Genomic DNA, 23521 nt, shown 5'->3' on the forward strand with positions numbered 1-23521 from the left:
TTTTTAGCAGTGAGGGGAGTTAACCATGGGAACAATTTACTTAGGGATGTGGTGGATTCTTAGGCACTCACAATTTTTAAATCAGAATTCATTTTAAGAGAGGTTCTCTAACTCAGACGGAAGTTATGGGCTTGATGCAGGAATTACTGTGTGAAATTCTATGACCTATGTTACACAGGAGATCAGTCTAAATGATCACAAGGGTCCCTTCTGGCCTTGAAATCTATGGAATTATACAAATCCAAGGAGGTAACAGTATAGTCCACATTCTCTGAGTGGCAAGCAACAGGCACAAAATATTTGTATACCCATTGTGACCACAGAACTACAGTAGGCCAAATGCTAAAGTCTTTACTCAAGGCCATGTGCATTGACTTGTAAGCAGATTTCACAACTGATAGTATGATACATGGACCTTAATTGCTCAGTTCTTACTCAGGCAAAGCTCCTGCTGATTTCAATGAGGATTTTGCCTGCAAGAAGACTGAGCAAAAACTGAGGTCCAGCTCATTCCAGGAGGATCTTCTTGAAGAGCTAAGTCTGACTTTCCCTCCCTAGCTCTCTCAGATGTCTCTACACTTGGGCTATGTGCAGGGCCGGCTCTAGGATTTCTGCCGCCTCAAGCAAAAAAAATTTTGGCCACCCCCACTTTTTTTCGTGCCCCTTCCCGCCCCCGGCTCTGCCCCAACTCCACCCCTTCCCAACCCTTCCCCAAATCCCTGGCCCCGCCTCCTCCGCCAGGCGTGCTGCATTTCCCTCCCCGCATTGCATCCTGTGGCTCCCCCCCGCCCTAGCTCCCCTCCCCTCCGCCTGCTTCCCTGAACACGCCGCCGCTCCGCTTCTCCCCCCTCCCTCTCAGGCGAGGGAGAGGCAGCGCGTTCAGGGGAGCAGGCAGAGCAGAGGTGAGCGAGGGTGGGGTGGGGGAGCGTAGGAAGTAACGGGGGGGTAGAGGAACCGCTCCCAACCCCAGCTCACCTCCGCTCCACTACCGCCGCCTCCCCCGAGCGTGCCACCACTCGGCTTTTCCTCCCTCCCTCCCTCCCTCCCAGGCTTGCCATGCAAAACAGCTGTTTCGCGTGCGGCAAGCCTGGGAGGGAGTGGGGAGAAGCGGGGCAGTGGCAGTGTGCTCAGGGGAGCAGGCGGAGGCGGAGCAGAGGCGAGCTGGGGTGGCGGGGGCACAGTTCTAGGGGTGGAATGGCCGGAGCCGGAATGCCACCCCTAGAAATATGCCGCCCCGAGCACCTGCTTGTTTTGCTGGTGCCTAGAACTGGCCCTGGCTATGTGGATTCTGGGGGGCAGAAGGGTGTAAAAAAGGGAAAGTGCTGCTCTCCATGACACCAATCCCATCTGTGTGCCTGGATTTCTGCATAGAGGTGTACTACCTCCTTCTCGGGGCTCTCTGTGATTGTTACTGAGCATCAGCAGAGAGAACCAGCCAAGGTTCACCAACTTAGGTTAGATCATTGGAGAACTTTAGACTGTAAATTTGAGGAAAGATCAAGAGAGCTATACCCTGTTGTGGATGGTGTGAAAATCCACTGAAGTGATCCTCAGCTGTGCAAATGTTACTATTTGGTAAAATCTCCTATGTAACATTAGAGAAGAACTTTGGAGTCTGAAGATTTCTGCAGCTGGCAAGCAGTAAAACTATCCACCCGGACTATCAATACCCGGAGTATCAATACCCGGAGTATCAATATCCAAGTAGTGAAAGCTGCTTACCACACATCCTTTGTCAGGGTCATAAAAGCGCTCCAGAAGCTGGACGCTAGTACTTTTGCCACATCCACTACTTCCAACAAATGCAAGTGTCTGCGCAGGTTTAACAGACACTGAGAGACCGTTCAAAACTTGGATGTCAGGCCGAGAAGGATACGTGAACCTGCAGTTGATAAATTCAATGCTTCCACTGAAATTGTCCTGGTGAAAAAGTGAGAAAGAAAGTGCTGAGAACTGAATTCTAAAGAGTGACAAAACTCCTCACATTAAATATGATTCTTGTTTCCAATATTAGTTTTTGTGAGTGACTTAAGTGCTTGTGAAATAACCCTGGAGACTGAGGAACCCGAAGACTGACTGGCTTGACTGTCCTGTGACAGGAGTCTTCTATTTAGCCAGAGCTATTTTGCTGTATTCATTTTATCAATGCAAGCTTCCCCACACTGCACTGCAAATAGCCTAAACATAGAAGGGGACCAACTTTTGAGCTGAGAAGGTAGTTAATTCTCCAACTCCATTCAGAGGTTATGATTGCCCTCAGAGGTCCTAATTAATACCAAATTTGATGGTGTTTCTGTGATGTGCTCATACAAGAACCAGAAGATTATAAACATGGTTAGCGACTGAACCCATTTGGATTTAAATGACTGTTGTAGAGGTGGAAGAAAATCTCATTGTCCAGTGAATCCATCCAGCTCCCAACTCTCAGATCAGTTATTAAAATGTATTCACCATTTATTGATACTCCGGGTGAAATTTCTGGTAGACTGGGAATAATTTGACTGCATTCTCATGCTTACATTATAGCGCATAGCTCAGTACTTCCCCAAAGGCAAGGATATCTAGCAAGTACTCTGATGTCACCTTACTTTGCTCACAAACAGAGGTGTGTATGGAATAGTCCATAATTACTGGGGTTTCAATACCTATATCACTGGGCTGAATAATGACATTTCCTGTATTGCTCATCTCTAATCTTACCCATTTTTCCCCTCCATCACTATAAATATTGATTTGGGGAACCCGATCCACCAATTGAAAAAAACGTGCAGCAGATATTTTTGCTTTAGCATAGTTTGGAGTATAAGAAGAAGCTCTTCCCAAAGCAGTTCCACTGGTCACAATGGCAGAGATCACCCTGCAGTCAAGGAGGAAAGCATTTAGCTTGTGGGTTACGTACATTTGTGAATTTTATTGTAAACAACATACTTCTGTAGCAGAGTATGTGGCTGTCTGCAAGTATCTTCTTACCTAAACACATAGCTATAATGAAGTCCTTCATTCTCCACCAAAAACCCCCCATATCGATAAGAGACCGAATTGGCTATGAACACTATACATTGGGCAAAGCCAAAACAGATTCCATAAACATTTGCTTTACTGATTGCAGCTCTGTATGGGATTTCCAGATGTTCTTCATATGCTTCAATAAACTTTCTCTCCTTCCCTATTCCAGCTACAGTCCTAATGTTAGAGAGGGCTTCACTGGAGATCTAAGAAAAAAAAATAGGTTATAGGTAAAACACTTAGGAATCACTCTGAAAAAGTGGGAAGACCTTCTCTTTATCCCACATTTCAGTGAGAGGGCAATAGGATTGTTTGGCAAATTATAGAAACTAATGATGTACAAATTGGTTCAGATGCAATAAGAATGGATGCAAACCTCAAAGAGGACTTTTTCTGAAGTCAACCCTCCTCGGACTAGGCTACTGCAAAACATTCATACTGAAGATGGCCTTGCTTGGGCTCTCACACATGGCTGAATTTCACTTTGCATATGTCACTGGCACCACTATTCCTTAATAATAGAATGTGTCCAACTCCAAACAAAGAGGTATGGTTGTTCTGGCAGATCGCCTCATCAGCTGAAACATGGTCTTCTTCAACTTCCCATGCTGATATTGTGTTGTGCTGGGAGATCTGTGTCCCGCTGAACGTAGGACTAGGGATTTGTAACATATATCTAAGTGTGACCATGGGCTTGTCAATGGCATTTTAGACAGCAATCTCTAACTAAACTAAGCAACACCGAATATGCCATAATGCTAAATATTTTAAAATATATGGCCCTGTGGGAATGTTGGTGTTAATCATAGATGAAAAGTGGTTATTTTCTTGTTTGCACATTTTTAAGAATGTTTTTATTTCAATTGTTTGTTTCTGTGTTTTTCTTACACCAGTGGTCTTGGAGGAAAGGGTGATAGTCTCCAGTTCTCTTTCTTCAGAGTCAAAATCTTTTATAAATTAAAGGCAGCTGAATTTACTACTTAATCTTTTCCATTGATACCTTGCCAGTTCATGTTCAAGAAAAGTGGCTAGATGGAACATACAGATGAGGGTAAAATCCTGGCTGCACTGAAGCCAATGGGAAAACTCTGATCAACTTCGGTGGAACCAGGATTTCAGCCAGAGGGTAGATACGGAGTAACCCCTGTCTGACTGCGTGTACAATCTATTGTGTAATAGTATAATGCAGTGTAGGAAGCTGGTATCCATTCCGCATTGTCTTTTTCTCTGCTTTGGAAACTTTTTTGAGATGCCTGTTAATTGTAAGGATTAGGATCTAGTTTTGTTGCTTGTAAAGTTTGTCTCAACCCACAGTGGAGCTATATTTTCATCAGAAAATCAGCATACAGAATTTATGCTATACCAACTTATTGCTTCATCCCATTTGTCCTGTATGTTTTAATTCACAGGTTTGTCATGTTTAAATGTACTTGCTGTTTGCCTTGCCATTTGTAATGGCTCAGTCCGTTTTGCCTTCTCTTATCTATAGATATTCCTACTAAATTTTGTTTCATTGCCTATGAAACCTTTCTGCATGCAGCATAGAGGAGGTGACCTGAATATGAATACTTAAAAATGATTTAGGTCAATTTTCCATTACATTTTTTCCAGGCTAGTGTGTAGAATTAGTCCTGGAGCATTAGCATGTACCTTGAAGGAGCGAATAAATAGGCCTTGAGAACTTGAGTGTTCAGTCTATGTTTTTCTATATTTTAAAATGGCAGAGAAGCAATTGTAGAAAAGACTTAAACAAACCCTCTTGTATTTGGACGGTTGGCTGCTGAATAAATTAGAAAATATCACCAGACATAATCAGTCATTGAAGCATTGAATGCCCTTTTCTTCCTAGCCTCCGGGTCATTCCATTGAGTAATGGCTGATGCACGGGCCATTTGTCAAGTTCCTATCTCTACATCAATTTCAAGAAGGTATTTTGATTGATCATTTGCTGTAAATAATTTAGCCATTGTGAATGAGAGAACAGTCAGCATTAACTCTTCCTAGACTTTGGGTGTCTTTGTTTGAACTAGTGTTATCAACGCCATGAGATGTTAATTATCTTAATTCATGTTGTATACAGGCATGTGATTTTTTTTTTAGTTTTCCTAGAATTCTGTTAACATATAAGGATAATCTAAATTTGTGGAGCTCATTAATGTCTACAGTTTAACTTATTTAGACCGCAAACCCCGGTTTGTCTGACAAACTGTTTGGCCTCAGTCCCAGAGAAGGAGGAATTGTGCTGTGTAACTCTGCCAGCAAGCCTACATCTGTGAAAAAATCATTCCATAATCTCTTTTTTCCTCTGCATAAGGGGTAAAAAGGAAGTCTGCACAATTACTAAATGGGGAGTGTTTCTAATACCATGACCTCCAATTGTCCCCATTTTCTTGAAGCAGATCCACTGTTGTACCAGGTACGTTTTAAAATGGATCCAGTTCTGGCTATTGGCAACATGTGGCTGGCAGCATCAGTGACAGATTTTAAGACAAGGAACCCTATGAGCAGCTGCCCTGTTCACCTCCGTTTCTGTCTAGGAATGGGGAGAAAGCACAGCTGCCATTCCCTGTCTCTTCCCCACCACAACTGCTGCTACATGCACTAGAGGTCTTCCAGCAAATGCAGCTCGTGGCTTTGGCTGGGACACTCTGAGTAACTACTGATCTGACTGAGTGCCTACAACCTCTCCACAGAGAACTCTATTGAGAACCGTGTGTGGAGCAGCCCCTAGATGTTCATTGCCAAAAGACCATGGAGATTTGCTAACTGAGAAATAGGAAGAGAACGGGAGTGAGAGCACCTGAGAGAAGGCAGACAGTCAGGGAACACTGCACACACAACTTATTCCTCCCTGTGAAGGCTCTCACTCCTGTGATGGCTTGCTTAACAAACTTGATTTGTATCTATTTCCGTCACACATTTTGGAGAACACATACTGAAGTTGCAATGTATGCTTTGTTTGGTATCAAAATGAGACAGCAGAGGAAGACAGCTGCACGGTACAAAAAGTCAAACCAAAAAAGTTTACATCACTCCTATAAAGGAAAGACTTTACTATGCGATGTTCTAGCTTAGAAAATCCAACTGATGTGGAAACAGTGGGCTCCTAAAATCTAGCCTATCCAGTTGCAGAATACAGCTCACTATAAAAACAACCCAGCTGTCTTTAAAATCAGCAGGTACTGTTTTCTGGACTAGTGCTGAATTCTAGAATGCAATGATTTCTTAATGCACATGACCATGGTGTCCTGCTGATGGGCTACAAAGAGCATCAGAGGGTGCCTTCAGATATGCATTTTAAAAGCAATAAGCAATAAAAGAGACTGGAATTAGACACTCACATCTTACTGTCTGAGGTCATAGCCTTTTTGAGGAGGAAGTCGCATTCCAAGTAGTAAATACTTTTAGAGCTGGGAAAGTCTCCATGAAATTTCAGTGGCCTGAAATACTGCCCCTTGTATGTCTCTGCCACTTCTATAGCATCTGAATCACTGATAATTCCAACTGCCTGAGCTATGACTGACACACACCCCCGCCCCAAATGCCTGCTAATCAAAAATTAGTTTTCAGAAAACATTACCTGCCCAGAAATTTCCATAGCTTGCTTGTCCTGTGAGGCAAATCCTGTCAACATTTTAGCCTGCACAGCTCCAGATAAGGCTAAAAAGGGCAGGAAGCACATTATAACTAGACTTAGTTTCCAGCTGAAGTAGAAAGCAATGATAATGGCCACTCCAATGTTGGTTATGGAACTGACAATCATTCCTATCTGAGATCCAGTAGCCTTAAAACAAAACAAAAGTAGATTACTGAATTGTATCCCCACAGTAACATCAATCATCATATATGCTTCAAAAGACAATCAAATACCTTCCCATCAAACTTAGAGCATTCTAGATATTAAAATAACATGGCATGGATTAGTCTGTTTAGATTGTCTCCAAAGGTATTAGCCCAGCCTAGCGGTCCTGTTTCCCATTGAAGTCAAATGAGAATTTTTGTCAAAACAAAGACTGGAGGCTCAGTCTCTAAATGTTTTCCTGACCCACAGACCTTCCCCAGAGGTAAAGAAAAAACAGTCCCTAAGAATGGTAATAGATGTAAAGATGTAATTAGGGGTGAATTTTTACCATTTAGATGACTCCCTTTGACTTCCATGGAAGCTGCTCATGTGTCTCAGTGCACGAAATCTGGCCCAAACATTTATGTGTTTTATGTATTTATTTATCTTTGAATAATAAAGAGGTGCCCATAATAAGCTCTATGAACCCTAACACATAGCTAGAAATTCCAGCAGTGCTAAAATAATCAACCAGGAACTCAATGAGGTACTAGTTGGCAAAGATTCAAAAAGGGATGAATCACAATTGCAGTTTATCCCTGTTTCCCTATTTCAGATAAAGTTTAAAAATACCTTTTAAATAATCTTTGTTGGTAATTTTATCTTTGCCTCATGCACTATGGGAACATTTTTCTTTTTGACAATTTTACAGTATTTGGTTGGTCTGTCTCAGCAGCAACAAACCTTTAACCTCACTAAATGAGAACTAAATTGTATATTTAAAAAAAAGTTTGTGCTCTTAAATCATTAGCTGTGAAATTCATCACCCAGGTGTGGAGTGCCGACACCCAGTTCACCTCACTACTTTACCTCGCTACTAGAACTGGCAGGGATGGGACTGGGACTAGTGGCTGTTTTGGGAGTCTCCATCCCCCCTGCGCATCATGGAAAGGGTCTCTTTGTGGGCGCTGCATTGGTCAGTGTGGAGTGCAACAATGAGACAGGTCACAAGATCTGTTCCTACATGGATCCTCTGGCTATAACATGCCACATATGTAGCACAAAATGGCTGCAGGTGTTATGTCAGATACTTAGAGGTGGTCCTGAACTAGAACAGTTAGCTCCATAGAAATCCAGGGAAGTTGGGATATACATTCAGCTCTGAACCTGGTGACTGGCCTTATACTTGCATGTACCTAAGGTTGTTTCCCCCCTATCTCATTCTGATTTACCTCACATGGATACATTAAATGAGACATTTCTATTTATGTATTTTTGTGTGTTTACATATCACTCCCTAAGCTGATGAGGAAATTGTCCAATCAGAAGACTTCCCTTCTTCATAGCCCTCATTTTTCTCCAGACTCAGAAGCAGTGGAGAGGCAAGTGTGGTTTATTTCTGTTAGAAAATGAAGTTGTAAAGAGGGGGAAGTTCTTGAGGGCTAGCAGGAAGCAGAGACAGAGTAGGCACACATTAAGCAGCAGTTTGACAAGTGGATTTTTTGTTTGTTTATTTTTAAGGGAGAATTTAGAAAACCTGCCACACTATTGCCTAGCAAGGCATAACTGAGCAATCTCCTGAGCAGGTCCGGTGTTCTGTAAATTCAGTAACTACAATGTTTTCTGATTTGTGTGTGGGGAATTTGAGCTTAACGTTTTCTCTTGTCTCCCACCCCCTTGCACTCTTCCTTTGTTTTAAAAGAAAAGTTAACTCTTTGCAAAACAAGATGTGTAAATGGTGGAGGGAAGAGAAAATAAATCCTTTACCATGAATTGTAAACTCTGCTGTCTGGCAGTCAGCACTGTGAAAACCATAGTATTTAATTTGTGATCATTCAGTGTCATGAGAAGTAATAAATCACATGCAGACAGAGGGAAAAATTTTACAGGACTTTCCTTAAAAATGTTTCAAATCAAATTCACCTTAGGAGATGAGAAATGGACAAACAAATTGCCAAAATGCTAAAGGTAAAGCTTTAAATTAAATATTGTAAAATTAAAAATCAATTATTTTAACTCTTTGCCACGGGACAATGATCAGAAGACCTTTCTCCCCAATGAATCACTCTTTCGCCTTTCCTTGTCAGCCGAGTGTGGTTGTCCAGACCTTTCCCTGTTACTTGCAGCAGCAACCACCAGTGAATAAGGCATGGGTTGAGTATGGAAGTAGGAGAACCCCTTACAGGGTATCTGATACAGTTTGTCAGCCTAAACGGAAACAGGTTGACAAGGGGGAGGAGCATACCACACAGATTTAGCTGGCTGTAGTTAACCATCCCAAATGGGTAGGGATATTAACTCCTAGAAGTAGCACCAAGGATATCAAACACCAGTCTCTTAATAGGTACTGCAGGTAGATTTAAGGTGGACACCGTGCAAGCCACCAGACTGCGGAACTGCATAGAGTCCTTATCCAGTGATATATCAGGTTAAAAATCTGGTTCCATATGCTCCTGCTCAAAGAAAGGAGCTATCACATCATCTTCTTCCTTGGACAGGATTTCAGGCATCATCATCTGCAGTGTCAACAGATCCAAAGGAGTCGGGTCCCAACGATCTCTGGACTACCAGATCCTGTGTAGATGAAATATAACCTCACCATCCACGTGGAAGATAATTGAAAAATTTCTGAGGTGGCCCTTAATACGACCACAGGCCCCAGAACTGCCAGTTTCCCCAGCAACTGGGGTTTGGGAACATGCCTACAGGAGGCAGATCCCATAGGGTGGTATGAAGTGAACTAGAGGTCTCTGCATTTTCCTCTAACTTTCTTATGATAAGGATCCAGGTCTAGATCTCAGCTAGAGTGCACTGAGGATAACAACAGATCCAGAGGGAGGTATGGAGACCCATCTGTCTGTGGAGACCCTGTAGGGGGTTCCAGGGAAAGACCAGAAACACCTTCCTGTCTTTTCTTCCTAACATGAGATGAGGAAGACCTTGGGATCAGGGAAACATGCCTCCTTTTAGAAACCTTGTGTGACACACTTGGAACAGACACATGAACCAGAGTTGAAAAGTGAATTTGGGCTGATACTGTGACAGAGCTCTCTGGAACCAAGGGTTTGACCGGAATCAACAGAGGAACTGACAATGGTTCTGTCAATTTGGACCACACTGGATCCAACATTACACACAAATCCATCTCTCTTCTGTGGAGCTGGAGCTAGAGCCATTTTGAAACTGTAGCAGCCTTGTAAGACCCAATAGTTCTGATCCATGGGAACTGGCACTGCTAACAGTGGCTGCTCTGTCCCTATGTTCCGTTTTCTTTAGTGCTGCAACAGCTGGAACTGAAGATGCTGATGGCCCCAGTTCTGACATGCTGATCAATTCCATCTTCCTGGATCTGCAAATGGAAGTTGGAACCACAGGGTTCTGTTGGGGCCAGCTAGTTGCAAGGCACAAGCTCTGGCACCAGTGAACTGTCTTTTGATCTCTCTTCTGAAACCGGGGTGGTCAGACCCTACCACATAGCCCTCAGTTTGAACATATGCAGCCTCAGGGATTTGACTGAGGGAGCTGGAGGAACCAAATCCAGCCCCAACAAGGTTTGTGGCTTCTTGGAACCTTCAGTTGCTTGGAGCCATTGGCAGTCACAGCGGCTGAGACTGGCCTCTTAGACCTAAGATCCAACACCTGATTGGGTCCAGAGGATCTAGCCTCAAGAGCTTCCTGTAGAAGGAGCTGCAAGGGCATCTCCCTATCCTTGCGGGCTCTAGGAGTATAGGTTCAACACACCAAATACCAAGAAGGCAAGTGTCCTTCTCCCAGACCCTTGAGGCACTGTATGCGGTCACTGGATGCTAGGAAGACAGCCGGGCAAGAAGCACGCTTCTTGAATCTCATCTCCTCAGCTTCTTTGGTTGCTCCCTAAATCAGAACTGGGAAAAACACTTATTAATGAACTAATTATACTAAAGAGCTAATACTAACTATCTTAACAAGAAAGAAGCTCTGACTCTGAAGAGACTGGGGAGGTTCACATCCATCCAGACACATGGTTTGAAGCATATGAGGGGGTGAGGGTGATCCGCTCTCTAAATAACCTTGCCCTCAGAATGTCTGTGTGGGAGATGCAAAAGAACTCTAGCTGACACTGCTAGAAGAAAGTTCTACTACAGGGTTGCATAGTGCCCATCAGTGGGACTATGCAGAGCCATCACAAAGAAATTTGGGTTACTAAAATAAAAGTGATATTGAAAATGTATTATGTTAATCAAGTTAAACAGTTTAAAGGACAACCCTCTCCCCAGCAGGAGGAGGAGCCATGGAAAGCAATATGATACTGTCACTGCTCCTATGGATCTGCTTCCCAAGGGGTGGCAAAGGAGGTTCGTATCTCAAGTCTATAAATCTATAGTGGGGGAGGGACAATAAGAAACAATGTGTCATTACTAGTAATGCATAATATCACAAACATTAAAAATGTTCTGTTATATTTTATAGGGGACAATGGATTTTGTATTGTTTTTAGCATGGTGTCAGTATAGCAGCAATAAAAATGACAGCATACTACAAAATGCAATGAACAGTGTAAACAGAAATTAGGTGAACCAAAAATGGTTCCCTGCTAGTTATGACCGTAACAAAGGAAGACCAAGGGTTTTATAAAATAAGTATTAACATTTTCTCCAAGGAAAAAAGACCCACAGAACCAGAAACAAAAAGAATTACCCTACGGGTAGTAGACCCGCTTGCAGCAACTACCACTGCGACAAGCACAGAACCTATATCATGTCCAAAAGTGGAACCAGGACCAAAGAGTGGACTCACCCCGCTTTCAATATCCAGGACTTTAGTTAATAATGTACAATTTATGCCTAAATCTATGGTTTTAAATTAGTTACATTGGCATATGGCAGAAATAAAAATACTGTGTCTAGACTGTCCACTTCTATACCAATTGAAAGATAGGCTGCATATCAATGAGCAAATAAGGGATGCTATTGAGAGTCAGGAAACTCAGTCCTCCTCTGATATTTTTAGGACAGACGGGTTACAAATAGGGCTGTCAAGTGATTAAAAAAAATAATCATGATTAATCATGTGATTAAAAAATTAATTGAAGGGTTAAAATCCATTGCTGATGTAATAACCTGGTATATGGATTTGTGTACAGGCCCAAAGTCCAGAGTTTAGTCAAGCGGTCAGAGGCCTAGCAAATAGTAATTAGCTAAGAGAAAGCAAAATAATCAAAAAATAACTTTGTTTTTGCTAAGATATGCCTGGTCAGCAAAATGCCAGATGTTGGGGGCAATAATTGTGTCTTATTCAAAGTTGCAAATAAAACAAAGAAGCCCTGTTTCTGTTGGGTTAGTTTCTTCTGTAGGAAGATGTTCTTCCCACACATCCAACCTTGAGTTTATAAAAGGTACAAGCATGTCAGTATAAGATATGGCCTCCTCCCACCTCCCTTTCCCAGGAACCAATGCCTGCCTTAAACACAAATAAACAACTTGAAAGACAATCTTTATTGCCATATACTTTAACTGTTTCTTTGCTTTTACCCTTAGATATGTATCTGTTGGACAATCAAAGAAGCTACTTCATTCCTATGAACCCCAAAGCAGAATTCAACATATATATTTTATACTAATACATTTTATTAAAGTACTAATTAAATGTTAAATGTTAATTTGTCAACTTGAGACCATGGGCAGAAACATTATGTAACCTTTAACCACTGGCTACTGTGCTATCATGTCTTGCAGCTAAACCTACCTGGGGGTGTGGGACTGCCTACCCCATCACTTTCCCCCGCCCATGAAAAATCCATATATTCCATTGTAATCAATTGATTGACAGTGTCTCTGAGCCTAATAAGCAAGGTGACACTACATCAGCACTGTACATAATAAACTCCTGTGCTTGATCTCTACACGGTGTGGATTTATGTCCTTCATTAATCATGATTGTCAGGGTTCCCTCCCCACTCTGAACTCTAGGGTACAGACATGGGGACCCACATGAAAGACCCCCCCTAAGCTTATTTCTACCAGCTTAGGTTAAAAACTCCCCACGCACAAATTCTCCCTTGTACCTTGGGTTTAAGTAACGCTGCCACCACCAAGTGATTTAACAAAGAACCAGGGAAAAGGACCACTTGGAGTTTCTCGTCCCCCAGCAATCCCCCCAAGCCCTTACACCCCCTTTCCTGGAGAGGCTTGAGAATAATATCCTAATCAATTGGTTACAAAATGATCAAAGACCCAAACCCCTGGGTCTTGGAACAATGGAAAAATCAGTCAGGTTCTTAAAAGAAGGATTTTATTTAAAGAAAAGGTAAAAGAATCACCTCTGTAAAATCAGGATGGTAAATACTTTACAGGGTAATCAGATTCAAAACACAGAGGATTCCCCTCTAGGCAAAACTTTAAAGTTACAAAAAACCGGGATAAACCTCCCTCTAGCAAAGGGAAAATTCACAAGAAAAACAAAAGATAAACTAATCCGCCTTGCCTGGCTTACCTATACTGGTTGCAATATTGGAGACTTGGATTGGGATGGGTTGGAGAAGATGGATTTCTGTCTGGCCCCTCTCAGTCCCAAGAGAGAACCCCAACACAAAACAAAGAGCACAAACAAAACCCTCCCCCCTCCCAAGATTTGAAAGTATCTTCTTCCCCATTGGTCCTGTTGGTCAGGTGCTAACCTGGTTAGCTGAGCTTCTTAACCCCTTACAGGTAAGGAGGAATTCTAGGCTACTCTTAGCTGTATGGTTATGAAAATGACTAATCGTGCTGTTAAAAAATAATAGAATACCATTTATTTAAATATTTTTGGATGTTTTCTACATTTTCAAATATATTGATTTCAATTACAACACAGAATATAAAGTGTACAGTGCTCACTTTATATTTATTTTGATTATAAATATTTGCACTGTAAAAACAAAAGAAATAGTATTTTTCAGTTCACTGAATACAAATACTTTAGTGCAATCTCCTTATCATGAAAGTTGAACTTACAAATGTAGAATTATGTACAAAAAATAATTGCATTCAAAAATAAAACAATGTAAAACTTTAGAGCTGCAAGTCCACTCAGTCCTACTTCTCGTCAGTCAATCACTCAGACAAACAAGTTTGTTTACATTTTCAGAAGATAATGCTGCCTGCTTCTTGTTTACAATGTCACCTGAAAGTGAGAACAAGGATTTGCATGGCACTGTGGTAGCTGGCGTTGCAAGGTATTTACATGCCAGATGCACTAAAGATTCATATGTCACCTTTATGCTTCAACCACCATTCCAGAGGACGTGCATGCATGTGGATATGGGTTCTGCATGATAATGATCCAAAGCAGTGCAGACAGATACATGTTTATTTTCATCATCTGAATCAGATGTCACCAGCGGAAGGTTGATTTTCTTTTTTGGTGGCTCAGGTTCTATAGTTTCTACATTGTAGTGTTGCTCTTTTAAAACTTCTGAAAGCATGCTCTACACCTCATCCCTCTCAGATTTTGGAAGGGACTTCAGATTTTTAAACCTTCGGTCAAGTGCTGTAGCTATCTTTAAAAATCTCACATTGGTACCTTCTATGCATTTTGTCAAATCTGCAGTGAAAGTGTTCTTAAAATGAACAACATGTGTTGGGTCATCATCTGAGACTGCTATAACATGAAACATATGGCAGAATGCAGGTAAAACACAGAGCAGGGGACATACAATTCTCCTGAAAGGAGTTGCATCACAAATTTAATTAACACATTATTTTTTTTATGAGTGTCATCAACATGGAAGCATGTCCTCTAGAATGGTGGCTGAAGCATGAAGGGGCATACAAATGTTTAGCGTATCTGGCACGTAAATACCTTGCAATGCCAGCTACAAAAGTGCCATGCGTATGCCTGTTCTCACTTTCAGATAACGTAAATAAGAAGCGGGCAGCATTATCTCCCAAAAATGTAAACAAAGTTGTTTGTCTTAATGATTGGCTGAACAAGAAGTAGGACTGAGTGGACCCGTAGGCTCTAAAATTTTACATTGTTTTGTTTTTGAGTGCAGTTATGTAACAAAAAAATCTGTATATGTAAATTGCACTTTCACAATAAAGAGATTGCCCTAGAGTACTTCTATAAAAAATACTATTTCTTTTGTTTATCATTTTTACAACACAAATATTTGTAATAAAAAATAATATAAAGTGAGCACTGTACACTTTGTATTCTGTGCTGTAATTGAAATCAATATATTTGAAAATGTAGAAAAACATCCAAAAATATTAATAAATTTCATTTGGTATTCCATTGTTTACCAGTATGATTAAAACTGCAATTAATCATGATTAAAGTTAATCACATGAGTAAACTGATTAATCGACAGCCCTAGTTACAAAGCAAAAACAAATTAGGCCTTTTAAAATCAAGTATATCAGTTAAAATAGAGCAGATTTTCAAAACATAAAAAAGACATGTCAGCTACATTAAACACCCTGGGGCTAACAGTGTTCCACCAATGACTGATTGTTTTGAGAGTCTAGCTAATGAAGACAGGAACACTGTTAAATATGCATGACATTGCTCATTTGTTTAAACAGACAGGCAAAAGAATCAATGAATTGGTTAAAGTTAACAACAAGAAAGCAAAAAACAAAGTGGGAATGAAAATCATTTGTACCGCTTATGGCGGCTATGCATTGGACAGGGTAATGACTACACTAAGAAATGTGGAAGCTGGAAAGGTGCTAAATCTTATTGAGAATAAACACCTAAATAAATGGTATTGTCCCAAATGTACAAAAGGAACTTGTGTGAATTGGCAATATGTTAAAGCATGTAAACAAATTCCTCTTAATACTCTTCAAAATTTGGGCTCTGTGACACCACATCCTAATCAAGGCACATGTTATTCTAAACAATCTTGTTGAGTGTCAGATTCTATGTATACTGTATTTACGGTATCTTTACCAATAGTAAACCCAAACATAACAATCTTTAATAAACTGGGCACAGTAGAAGGTTACCTAAAAACAGGAATCTACAAAGAACACCTATATCTATGTGGATCTGCTGGTACTTTATTAAGCAACACAAACCTGGTGGGCACCGCCTATGGCTAGTTGCTCCTCAAAAGGGCTATTAATACCTATGTAGGTGTGACGTCTTCAACATCGCAACGCCTGTCTGTGGTCATGCCAGCCAGACCCAGCCTAACAAGACAGATGAGCTAGCCGCCACTGTCTCCTTTCCTGTGATACTCACCAGATGGTGACTCCCAGCAGTAAAATGGCCTACCACATTGATGGGCTGTATTATGTAGTAACTAACAATAAAAAAAATATGTACGAAAATCTTGCATGCAATGTCACCAATCCAGATTTTTATTTTGTCCCTCATGCATGTTATATTATTGACCAAACTACAATTATTCCTGTACCAGCCTTTCACAATGAAACTATTATTCAAAGTGAACCCAACCATTACAAAAATCTTGAAAATTACATATTATTGATCCACTGACCTTAACTATAAAAGCATTACTAGCTTGAAAAAATACCCATGTTGTTCAAATTAGCAATAACATGTATACAGATGTAGAAGATTTAATATATAATGGTGACTTGGACCTAATTATTTCTACTATATGGATAGAAGTTACCTTTAAAGTATTAATTGTTTTACAAATAGTGTTAGGTTTAGTTGTGTTCATTTTGTATCGTTGCTTGCATATTTTGTTAAAACAATATAAATCCTTCCTGAATGCATTAACTAGAACCTCATATAAACACCTAATCAAGTAGTTTAGTATTGCCATGATTGGTAATCTAGGTAGAAAAGGTTGGACTGTTAGCAAATGAATCAAACTCCCTGTGAGTCTTTGTATATAAAACCCCATAAGCCTTTGTGCATGAACTTTAGTGTTTTGTATCTATGATTCTAGCTTTTGTACCTATGATTCTAGAGACTCTGTATTTAGGTTAAATTTAGTGTGTGACCAAGTGGAGGAATGTGTATAATATTTTTACCCTGAGACTGTTGACCTGTGAAGAATATGTCCAGATGTCCAGTAGGGGTCCACTTGTAATTGATGAGATAATGTCGCAGTGATTGATGAGATAATGACCCACTGAGAGATGCCTTTAGCTTATTAAGAATTACTTGTTGCCACAGGTGTTTTCTATAATCAGGACAGATAAGCTAAGATACCATAAAAGAACATAAATTACAGATATCTTTAGCTCATTGATTAGGTAAACTGAAATAGCATAAAAGGATCTCCTCCACTAGATCAAAAAGGGAAAGGATTTTTCCTTGTCTTGAACAAGTTGGTATATAAAGAGCAGAGTTTCTGGGTCTTAGATAGGAGTGAATTGAGCTGCAGTAACTTGTCCAGTTTCCAGATTGGTTTGATAACCATAGCCTTCCTTTCTATATTCTGTATTGTGTTGTGTTAATCCTTCACTAATCATCATTGATTAATAAATTCCAGTTGAGCTCCATTATTTGACCTCTTATTAATAACGGAACTGAAATTAACCCAAGAGTTGGGAAAAGTTTTTGGCTTTGTCATTCACAGCTCTGTTATTTGTGTAGAGTGCAGTAACTGGACTCTTCAGAGAATACTGCTTTAGCCTGGAATAAAGCCTTCTCTTATGCAGCTATTGTAAGGCAGAGTTGGTGTTAAGAAGTCTGTGCATGCAAATTAAAATGGAATCTGTAAGTGTTTGCAACTTAAGGTAACTGTAAGAAGGGGGAGGGAGATGGCTGCTGCTTTCTGAGGTGCTGGGGAAATACCGACTGCTTGCTGCTGACAGGAAGCCATAGGCTGCAACTTTTTCTTTTTTCTGTCTCATTCTTCTTTTAAATTCCTTAAAACTCCAAGAAGAAAAAAGTCCAGCAAAACTCATATAACCAGTTAAATATCAGTAACAAAAAAGTCCATACATTGCTTTTTGTGTTTGTAGAATTACTTGCTTTAGAGCTAAGGTTGACCACACACATAACTCAGCAGCACACACCTTCAACCAGTAGGGGGAGTGTTTTTCTGAAGTGGATTTTTAGCATAAATCACAACAGCCACATGTAATAAACTCTACATCAGTCTGAAAATTCTGTTTAATCAATGATATTACTATTGATAAATTTGGGTTGAAAATGACTGTGATATGTTTCAGAAATATGCATTTAGTGATTATGGCAAAATTCCACCATCAGGAATGAGAAATTAAAGATTATACCCTGAATGCTTCTTTCTGTTATATTAGTGACTTGTGGTAACTTTACTGGCTTTTATGGCATTGATCTGTTTACACTGGTACAATGGACAGCAGGATCTGGCTCTAGTTCTGCATTTAGTTCTTTATATGGAGAGTAACTAATTGCTGTGCCAGTCTATGATAGACAGTGCATACATTGGAAATGGCTTAGCTAGACCAAGTGAAAGTAGAAACCAAGAGATTAGATATATATTTATATTACTATTTACACACTATATAATTCTTGTGACATCACATACCATAGTAATGCAGTAATTAGCATGGAGCAAAATAATTCCTAATATATGGTTTCTTACCCCTTGAACCTGTGATGCATCTGTTGCAAGTCTTGTAGTCAAGGCACCAGGGCTGTTTCTGTGGTCATCAAACCAACCAGTCTCTTGCCCTAACATAGCTTGGAAACCAATTTTCCTTAACCGTCTTGTAAGCAACTCACCAGATTTTGCAAACGTGTATCCCTGGTATGCAAAAGAACAAATACACTTATTATACAAAACACACACATGCACACACGGCCAGACATGAACAGAAAAAGAAACTAGCAAAGCAGAAGTTTAACGAATTGCCATTACCTGCAGGAACTGTGTGAAAAATGATACAGCTCCAACAACAACAAAAAGTAGGCAGATGCCATTGATCAGTACTCTTTGCTCTTCTTTATCAGGCATAGAAAAGGTCTTTTGAAAAAAAAAAGAATGTCATAACATTAGATTGTCAATGGTAGTAGTGTGAACAAGGTGAGCAGAATTTGTCTATGCCAGTGAAATACAGTATTAAGTTTTCACGTCAGCCCCTAAAGATCTCAGTCAGATGAAAACATCTGGGCCATATCTTCAGTTGGTATAAATTCATAAGATTAAGGAATCAAAACACTTATGCTGATTGGTGCCCTGTATATTTAGATTTAAAATTCAACCAGTCTTTATTACTTGATTATTTCACAAACAATTGGAACTACAGTACATCTATATAAATAAACAGAATCAGTCTAAACATACTGGAGAAATTTTAACCAATTGTTTAGAATCTTTTAAAATTTTGAATGGACATGGATTTCATTTCACTGCATTACTCACGTTTATATTAATATTCTATTCTATATTAAGGGCTGGGTCCTGGGGTGTGGTCTTGCCTTTAGAAAACCTGCATGGTCTGACTATGAGTTTCTGTGATTTTCACAGAGACCCCCAGGAGAAATCCAGGTGCAAAACACCACAGTTTCAGTAGATGGGTTTCATTTGATTTCTGTTGATTTATATGACAAGCTTAGAGCACAAAATGGCCTTATAAATTTGCTAAATGTTTTAGTTTCTGAGTTAGGTTGCATTTATTTAAAGTCCCAACTTCCCAGTCTCTTATGACAGCTTGCTTGTGAAGAGCCAGACTCTCAAATATAACAAGAGAGAAGCCTGAGGTGTAAAGATAAGATCCAGATCATGGTCTGAAGTAAGTTCTACTTTGGATGTACTTTGTAGAGATGGATCTCAGCCACAAAGAGTGGATCCAAATCCAGATCTTCTCAAAGATCAAGGGGGTTTGGATCCAATAGTCCAGTTCAGGACCATCTCGCTGTATAATAAAAGCAAAAGTGAATGATCCTTATTGTACTCTTGCAAACTCATAAGTATCAGCCTAAAGCTTGAGGGCATGCTATTGTTTGTACTCTCTCTACAGTTACTACAGTGTGTCCAATGAACAAGAAATTATCCACAAAACCATACATCTCAATTGCTACTGAAAAGCAACAAGCTTCAATGCTGGAAGAAATTATCCCATGGAATAATTACCCTTTATGTGGGTTTTACACTTTTCTCTGAAGCATCGCATACTGGCCACTATAAGTGACAGGCTACTGGATGGCATTGTTAAGATTAGTATGGCAGTTCTTATTTTCCTAAACTAAGTCACAGAATTATAGACTCATAGGCCTGGAAGGGACCTCAAGAGGTCATCTAGTCCAGTCCCCTGCACTCATGGCAGGACTACGTATTATCTAGACCATCCGTGACAGGTGTTTGTCTAACCTGCTCTTAAAAATCTCCAATGATGGAGATTCCACAACTGCCCTAGGCAATTTATTCCAGTGCTTAACCACCTTGACAGTTAGAAAGTTAAGCCGATTGCTTCTTGTCCTATCATCAGAGGTTAAGAAGAACAAATTTTCTCCCTCCTTGTCTGGCCTTTTCTTCCTGGTTAAGGCCCTTGCTATAAGGTTAATGAGAATAAAAACAGAGGCAAAAGATATTACGTGCAGTCACGGAGCATAATACCATTTGCTGCACGTAGCTAATTACATCCAAAACAGTTCTCCGCCCGACTCTGGAAAAGGGTAAGGGGGGTGTGATAGTGATCCAGAGAATACTGGCTGAAGTCACAAGGCTGTGGAAAAGATTAGCGGACTCAATTACTCTCTTCTTTCTGTAAAGCAATAATAGAGCAACTCCCTTAACACTCATAAAATCTATGACAGCTGTTGGCTCATTGGGAGGTACAAAATCTAGTACTTATGTTCCAAATACATACTTTCACATCAGGATAATTTTCCCTTTGGTACACATGAACAGCTCTCATTGATTCTGCTAATGGAAGATATAGCGTGTTTCAAAGGGAGAACATAGGTCCCACGTGTTGTTAAACCAACGTGAAAATAAGTCACTCTCTTCTTAGTATGGGTTGGGAAGAGAATCCATTAGAAAAAATGTCCAGAGCTCAAATTAGGAATATTTTCCCCTCCCAAATGCTGTTCTTTTATCTCTTCTCTTTATGTCTGATCTTTTTATCTACTGCTATTAAACTGATTGCCAGTGAAGTAATGGTCCTAATCTCACTAGTCATCTTTCAGCAGTTCCAGTTCATAGGAGTTACTGTCCGTTGCAATACCTACCAGTTAATTATTTTACTGCTTGTGCGTAGCTTGTGTTTGGACTTCTCTGCTAAAATGACAATAGTTCTAATATTCTAACTGGGGTTCACAAGTCAAATTACTATACATCTGCCAATCCTCCAAAGGAGCAACATGTTTAGCTCTTGGGAGTGGTTAAAAATAGCTTGCAGATTTGACCTTTACGATTTACATCTGAACTGTCCTAAATTCTTGCAACTAAATTGCTGACAATAGAAAGGGCTGCTGGAATTTTCTTCTTAGTTACAGATGCAACAAATAAAATTCCACAAAATACATTTAAGCCTTCGTCTTAAAAGGCCACCCGATGTATTTATAGTTCAGAAGTGATGTATAAAAATTGTTTGAAAGGAACTGAATAGGAATTGCATAGAGATGGTTATTTTCCACTGGCAAAGCCTCTTCAAAGTAATTTTTAACTTTCAGTATCAGCTCCCTGGCAACAAACTAAACCCTGCAAAATCCAAAATAATGATGCCTGGTTCACATTTAGTGTTGAGAGATTAAAGTCTGCTCCAAATGTCTGTGCTCTGCCATTACCTTTCAACAGTAAAGCATATGACTTGGCCAGACTTAATTTCATTTATTTAAAAAAATAACACCCATTCTTATGTAATCTCTTCTCATTAATCCATCATAATAAGAGCATAATATATAAGGGTGCATCTGCTGCACTTCTTGTCCCCTTGATGCAACATAGCTCATTTTATCCTTAATTTGTCAGGCTGTGAGCAACGTTGGGAAATATTTGTAATTTATATAGCTGGAAAGATAAACCTTAGGACTTAGCATCTGTTTCTCAATAGGATTTAGTCCCGTTTTACACCTGAGCTGAATGAAACACAAGAAGCTGAAGTCAGTGACTCAAATAAATTATGTCCCACTCTGAATCTAGATTAGAACACAGACCTAATTGCTCTTAGTTCTAGTCTTTTTCTGTAGCCTTGCACCACATGGAATTATAAGCGCATAATATATGTCTAAACTTTATATAAATGGGATGAAAAATGCTTCATAAAAATGGGCATTTTGTGCATATAACCAGCACAAAATGCAGCAAGTGTGAGAACAGATCATCCTCACACAGCAGGTGTTAATGTTACAATTGCTCTCGGAACCAGCTTTCTTCATCTGAAATGGTAGAAGCAGAAAGTCTATTGAAGCAACAGAAATATAAATTTTTAAAACTAACAGTGTGTTATGGATCAGAGTACATGGCTCTGAAACAGGCTAAAGTATACTTTACTTTCCAGAATTAATGAGAGCTCTAAATGAGGGGAAAGAGTTTGGAATTTTCCCAAATGCACAAGAGTGCATCCCTGTAAGTGTTTATACTGAAACACGCTATAAATATATTTGAGTTGACTACTTCTGTAGGGCTAGATGATAGGTGACCGTGACCAGAAGTCTGATCCTGCTCCCATTGGAGTCAAAATGACAAATTTTCAATAGGGCAGGATCAAGCCCCAACTGTGCAAGTGAAAGGAGTGAGTGCAAAGCACCTTCCCTTCCTTAAACTCCGCATCATGTGCCATCCACACTGGCTAAAGTCATGCCACTGCTTCCCAGAGCTCACTACCTTGCAGGAAAAGCTCAGGCCCAGAGCCTTAAGGTATTTTCATGCCACTGCTTCCCATATTAGTGCAGGTGCAAGCTTCTCCAAAGGCTGCAAGGAAGATGTTCTGAGGGGAGGGTCATAGCCATGCCTCCTTTCCTCACCAGCTGGCAAAGCTAGATGAGCACACAGGAGAATGCAATCTGCTCCCAGTTAAAGGGCTGCAGTGTTACTACTGCAGCATGCACTCTGCAGGAGCCCAAGGGGGAATTCTGGCAAAGCCAATCACAATTCATTCTGGGGTTCCTGTTACAGGCCCTGATTCCGGAGCAGTCAGTGGGATGTAAGCACATGGATAGGTGCTCTTCTCAACTGAGACTTAAGCACGTGCAGAAGGTCTCACCAGAAATGGGACCATAGTGCAGACCCTCTGCACCCCCCTTCTCACAAATTCCACTATGTAGATGCCAATGCAGCTGGGATGGAAGGGGGGCTATTTGCTCGTGTGTCAGAAGCACTGTTATTATTTGTAATGTAAGTAGAACAAGCCAGCTCTGTGCTTGCAGCAATGGTCTCTGCTGCATTCATGAACTGGCTTCTTTCTAAATATATTGTCTGGCACTTTTATTTTTTATTATTCATTTCTTTTAATCTCAGTCTATTTTTATAGCAACATCTGAGAACTTTCCAAATAACATTTCTCTCTTTCTCCTAGATTTGGCTTCTTCTACTCACAAATGTGTTTTCTCCCCCTTCCCTGAGTTTATTTCTCCTCCAGCACAAGCCAACATGCCTATCACCATCATCAGTGAGGATATTCACACAGCGCTTGGAGCAGGGTGTGTGCTCCATCTATTAGCAGGCTGTCTGCCTGGCCCTGCACTAAAACAGCAAAAACATTTTAGGGCTATGGATAATAAAGCATAGCTGTTGGTTGTTAAAGTGTCTCATTTGGGGCCCAATTCTTCAAGGATGCAAAGTGCTGAGCATTTTCAGCTCCCACTGGACCCAATCCTTATAGATGAGGAATTCATCCAGGGAGATCAAGGTGCTCA

At 40.3% G+C, this 23521-nt stretch overlaps 1 protein-coding gene across 1 annotated transcript in view; it reads right to left on the reverse strand.

Moving 5' to 3' along the window:
* The window catches only part of ABCB11 (ATP binding cassette subfamily B member 11), an 80198-nt gene that overhangs the window by 3325 nt on the left and 53352 nt on the right, over positions 1-23521 (reverse strand). Inside the window, exons 20-25 of the mRNA XM_074966832.1 lie at positions 18582-18686; positions 18306-18467; positions 6587-6790; positions 2971-3212; positions 2701-2857; positions 1723-1920 (exon numbers count right to left, since the gene is read on the reverse strand). Of these exons, the coding sequence (XP_074822933.1) occupies positions 1723-1920; positions 2701-2857; positions 2971-3212; positions 6587-6790; positions 18306-18467; positions 18582-18686 (1068 nt within the window). The remainder of the gene's footprint in view (positions 1-1722; positions 1921-2700; positions 2858-2970; positions 3213-6586; positions 6791-18305; positions 18468-18581; positions 18687-23521) is intronic.

Source organism: Natator depressus, chromosome 11, assembly GCF_965152275.1.
Source record: "Natator depressus isolate rNatDep1 chromosome 11, rNatDep2.hap1, whole genome shotgun sequence".
Taxonomy (NCBI): domain Eukaryota; kingdom Metazoa; phylum Chordata; order Testudines; family Cheloniidae; genus Natator; species Natator depressus.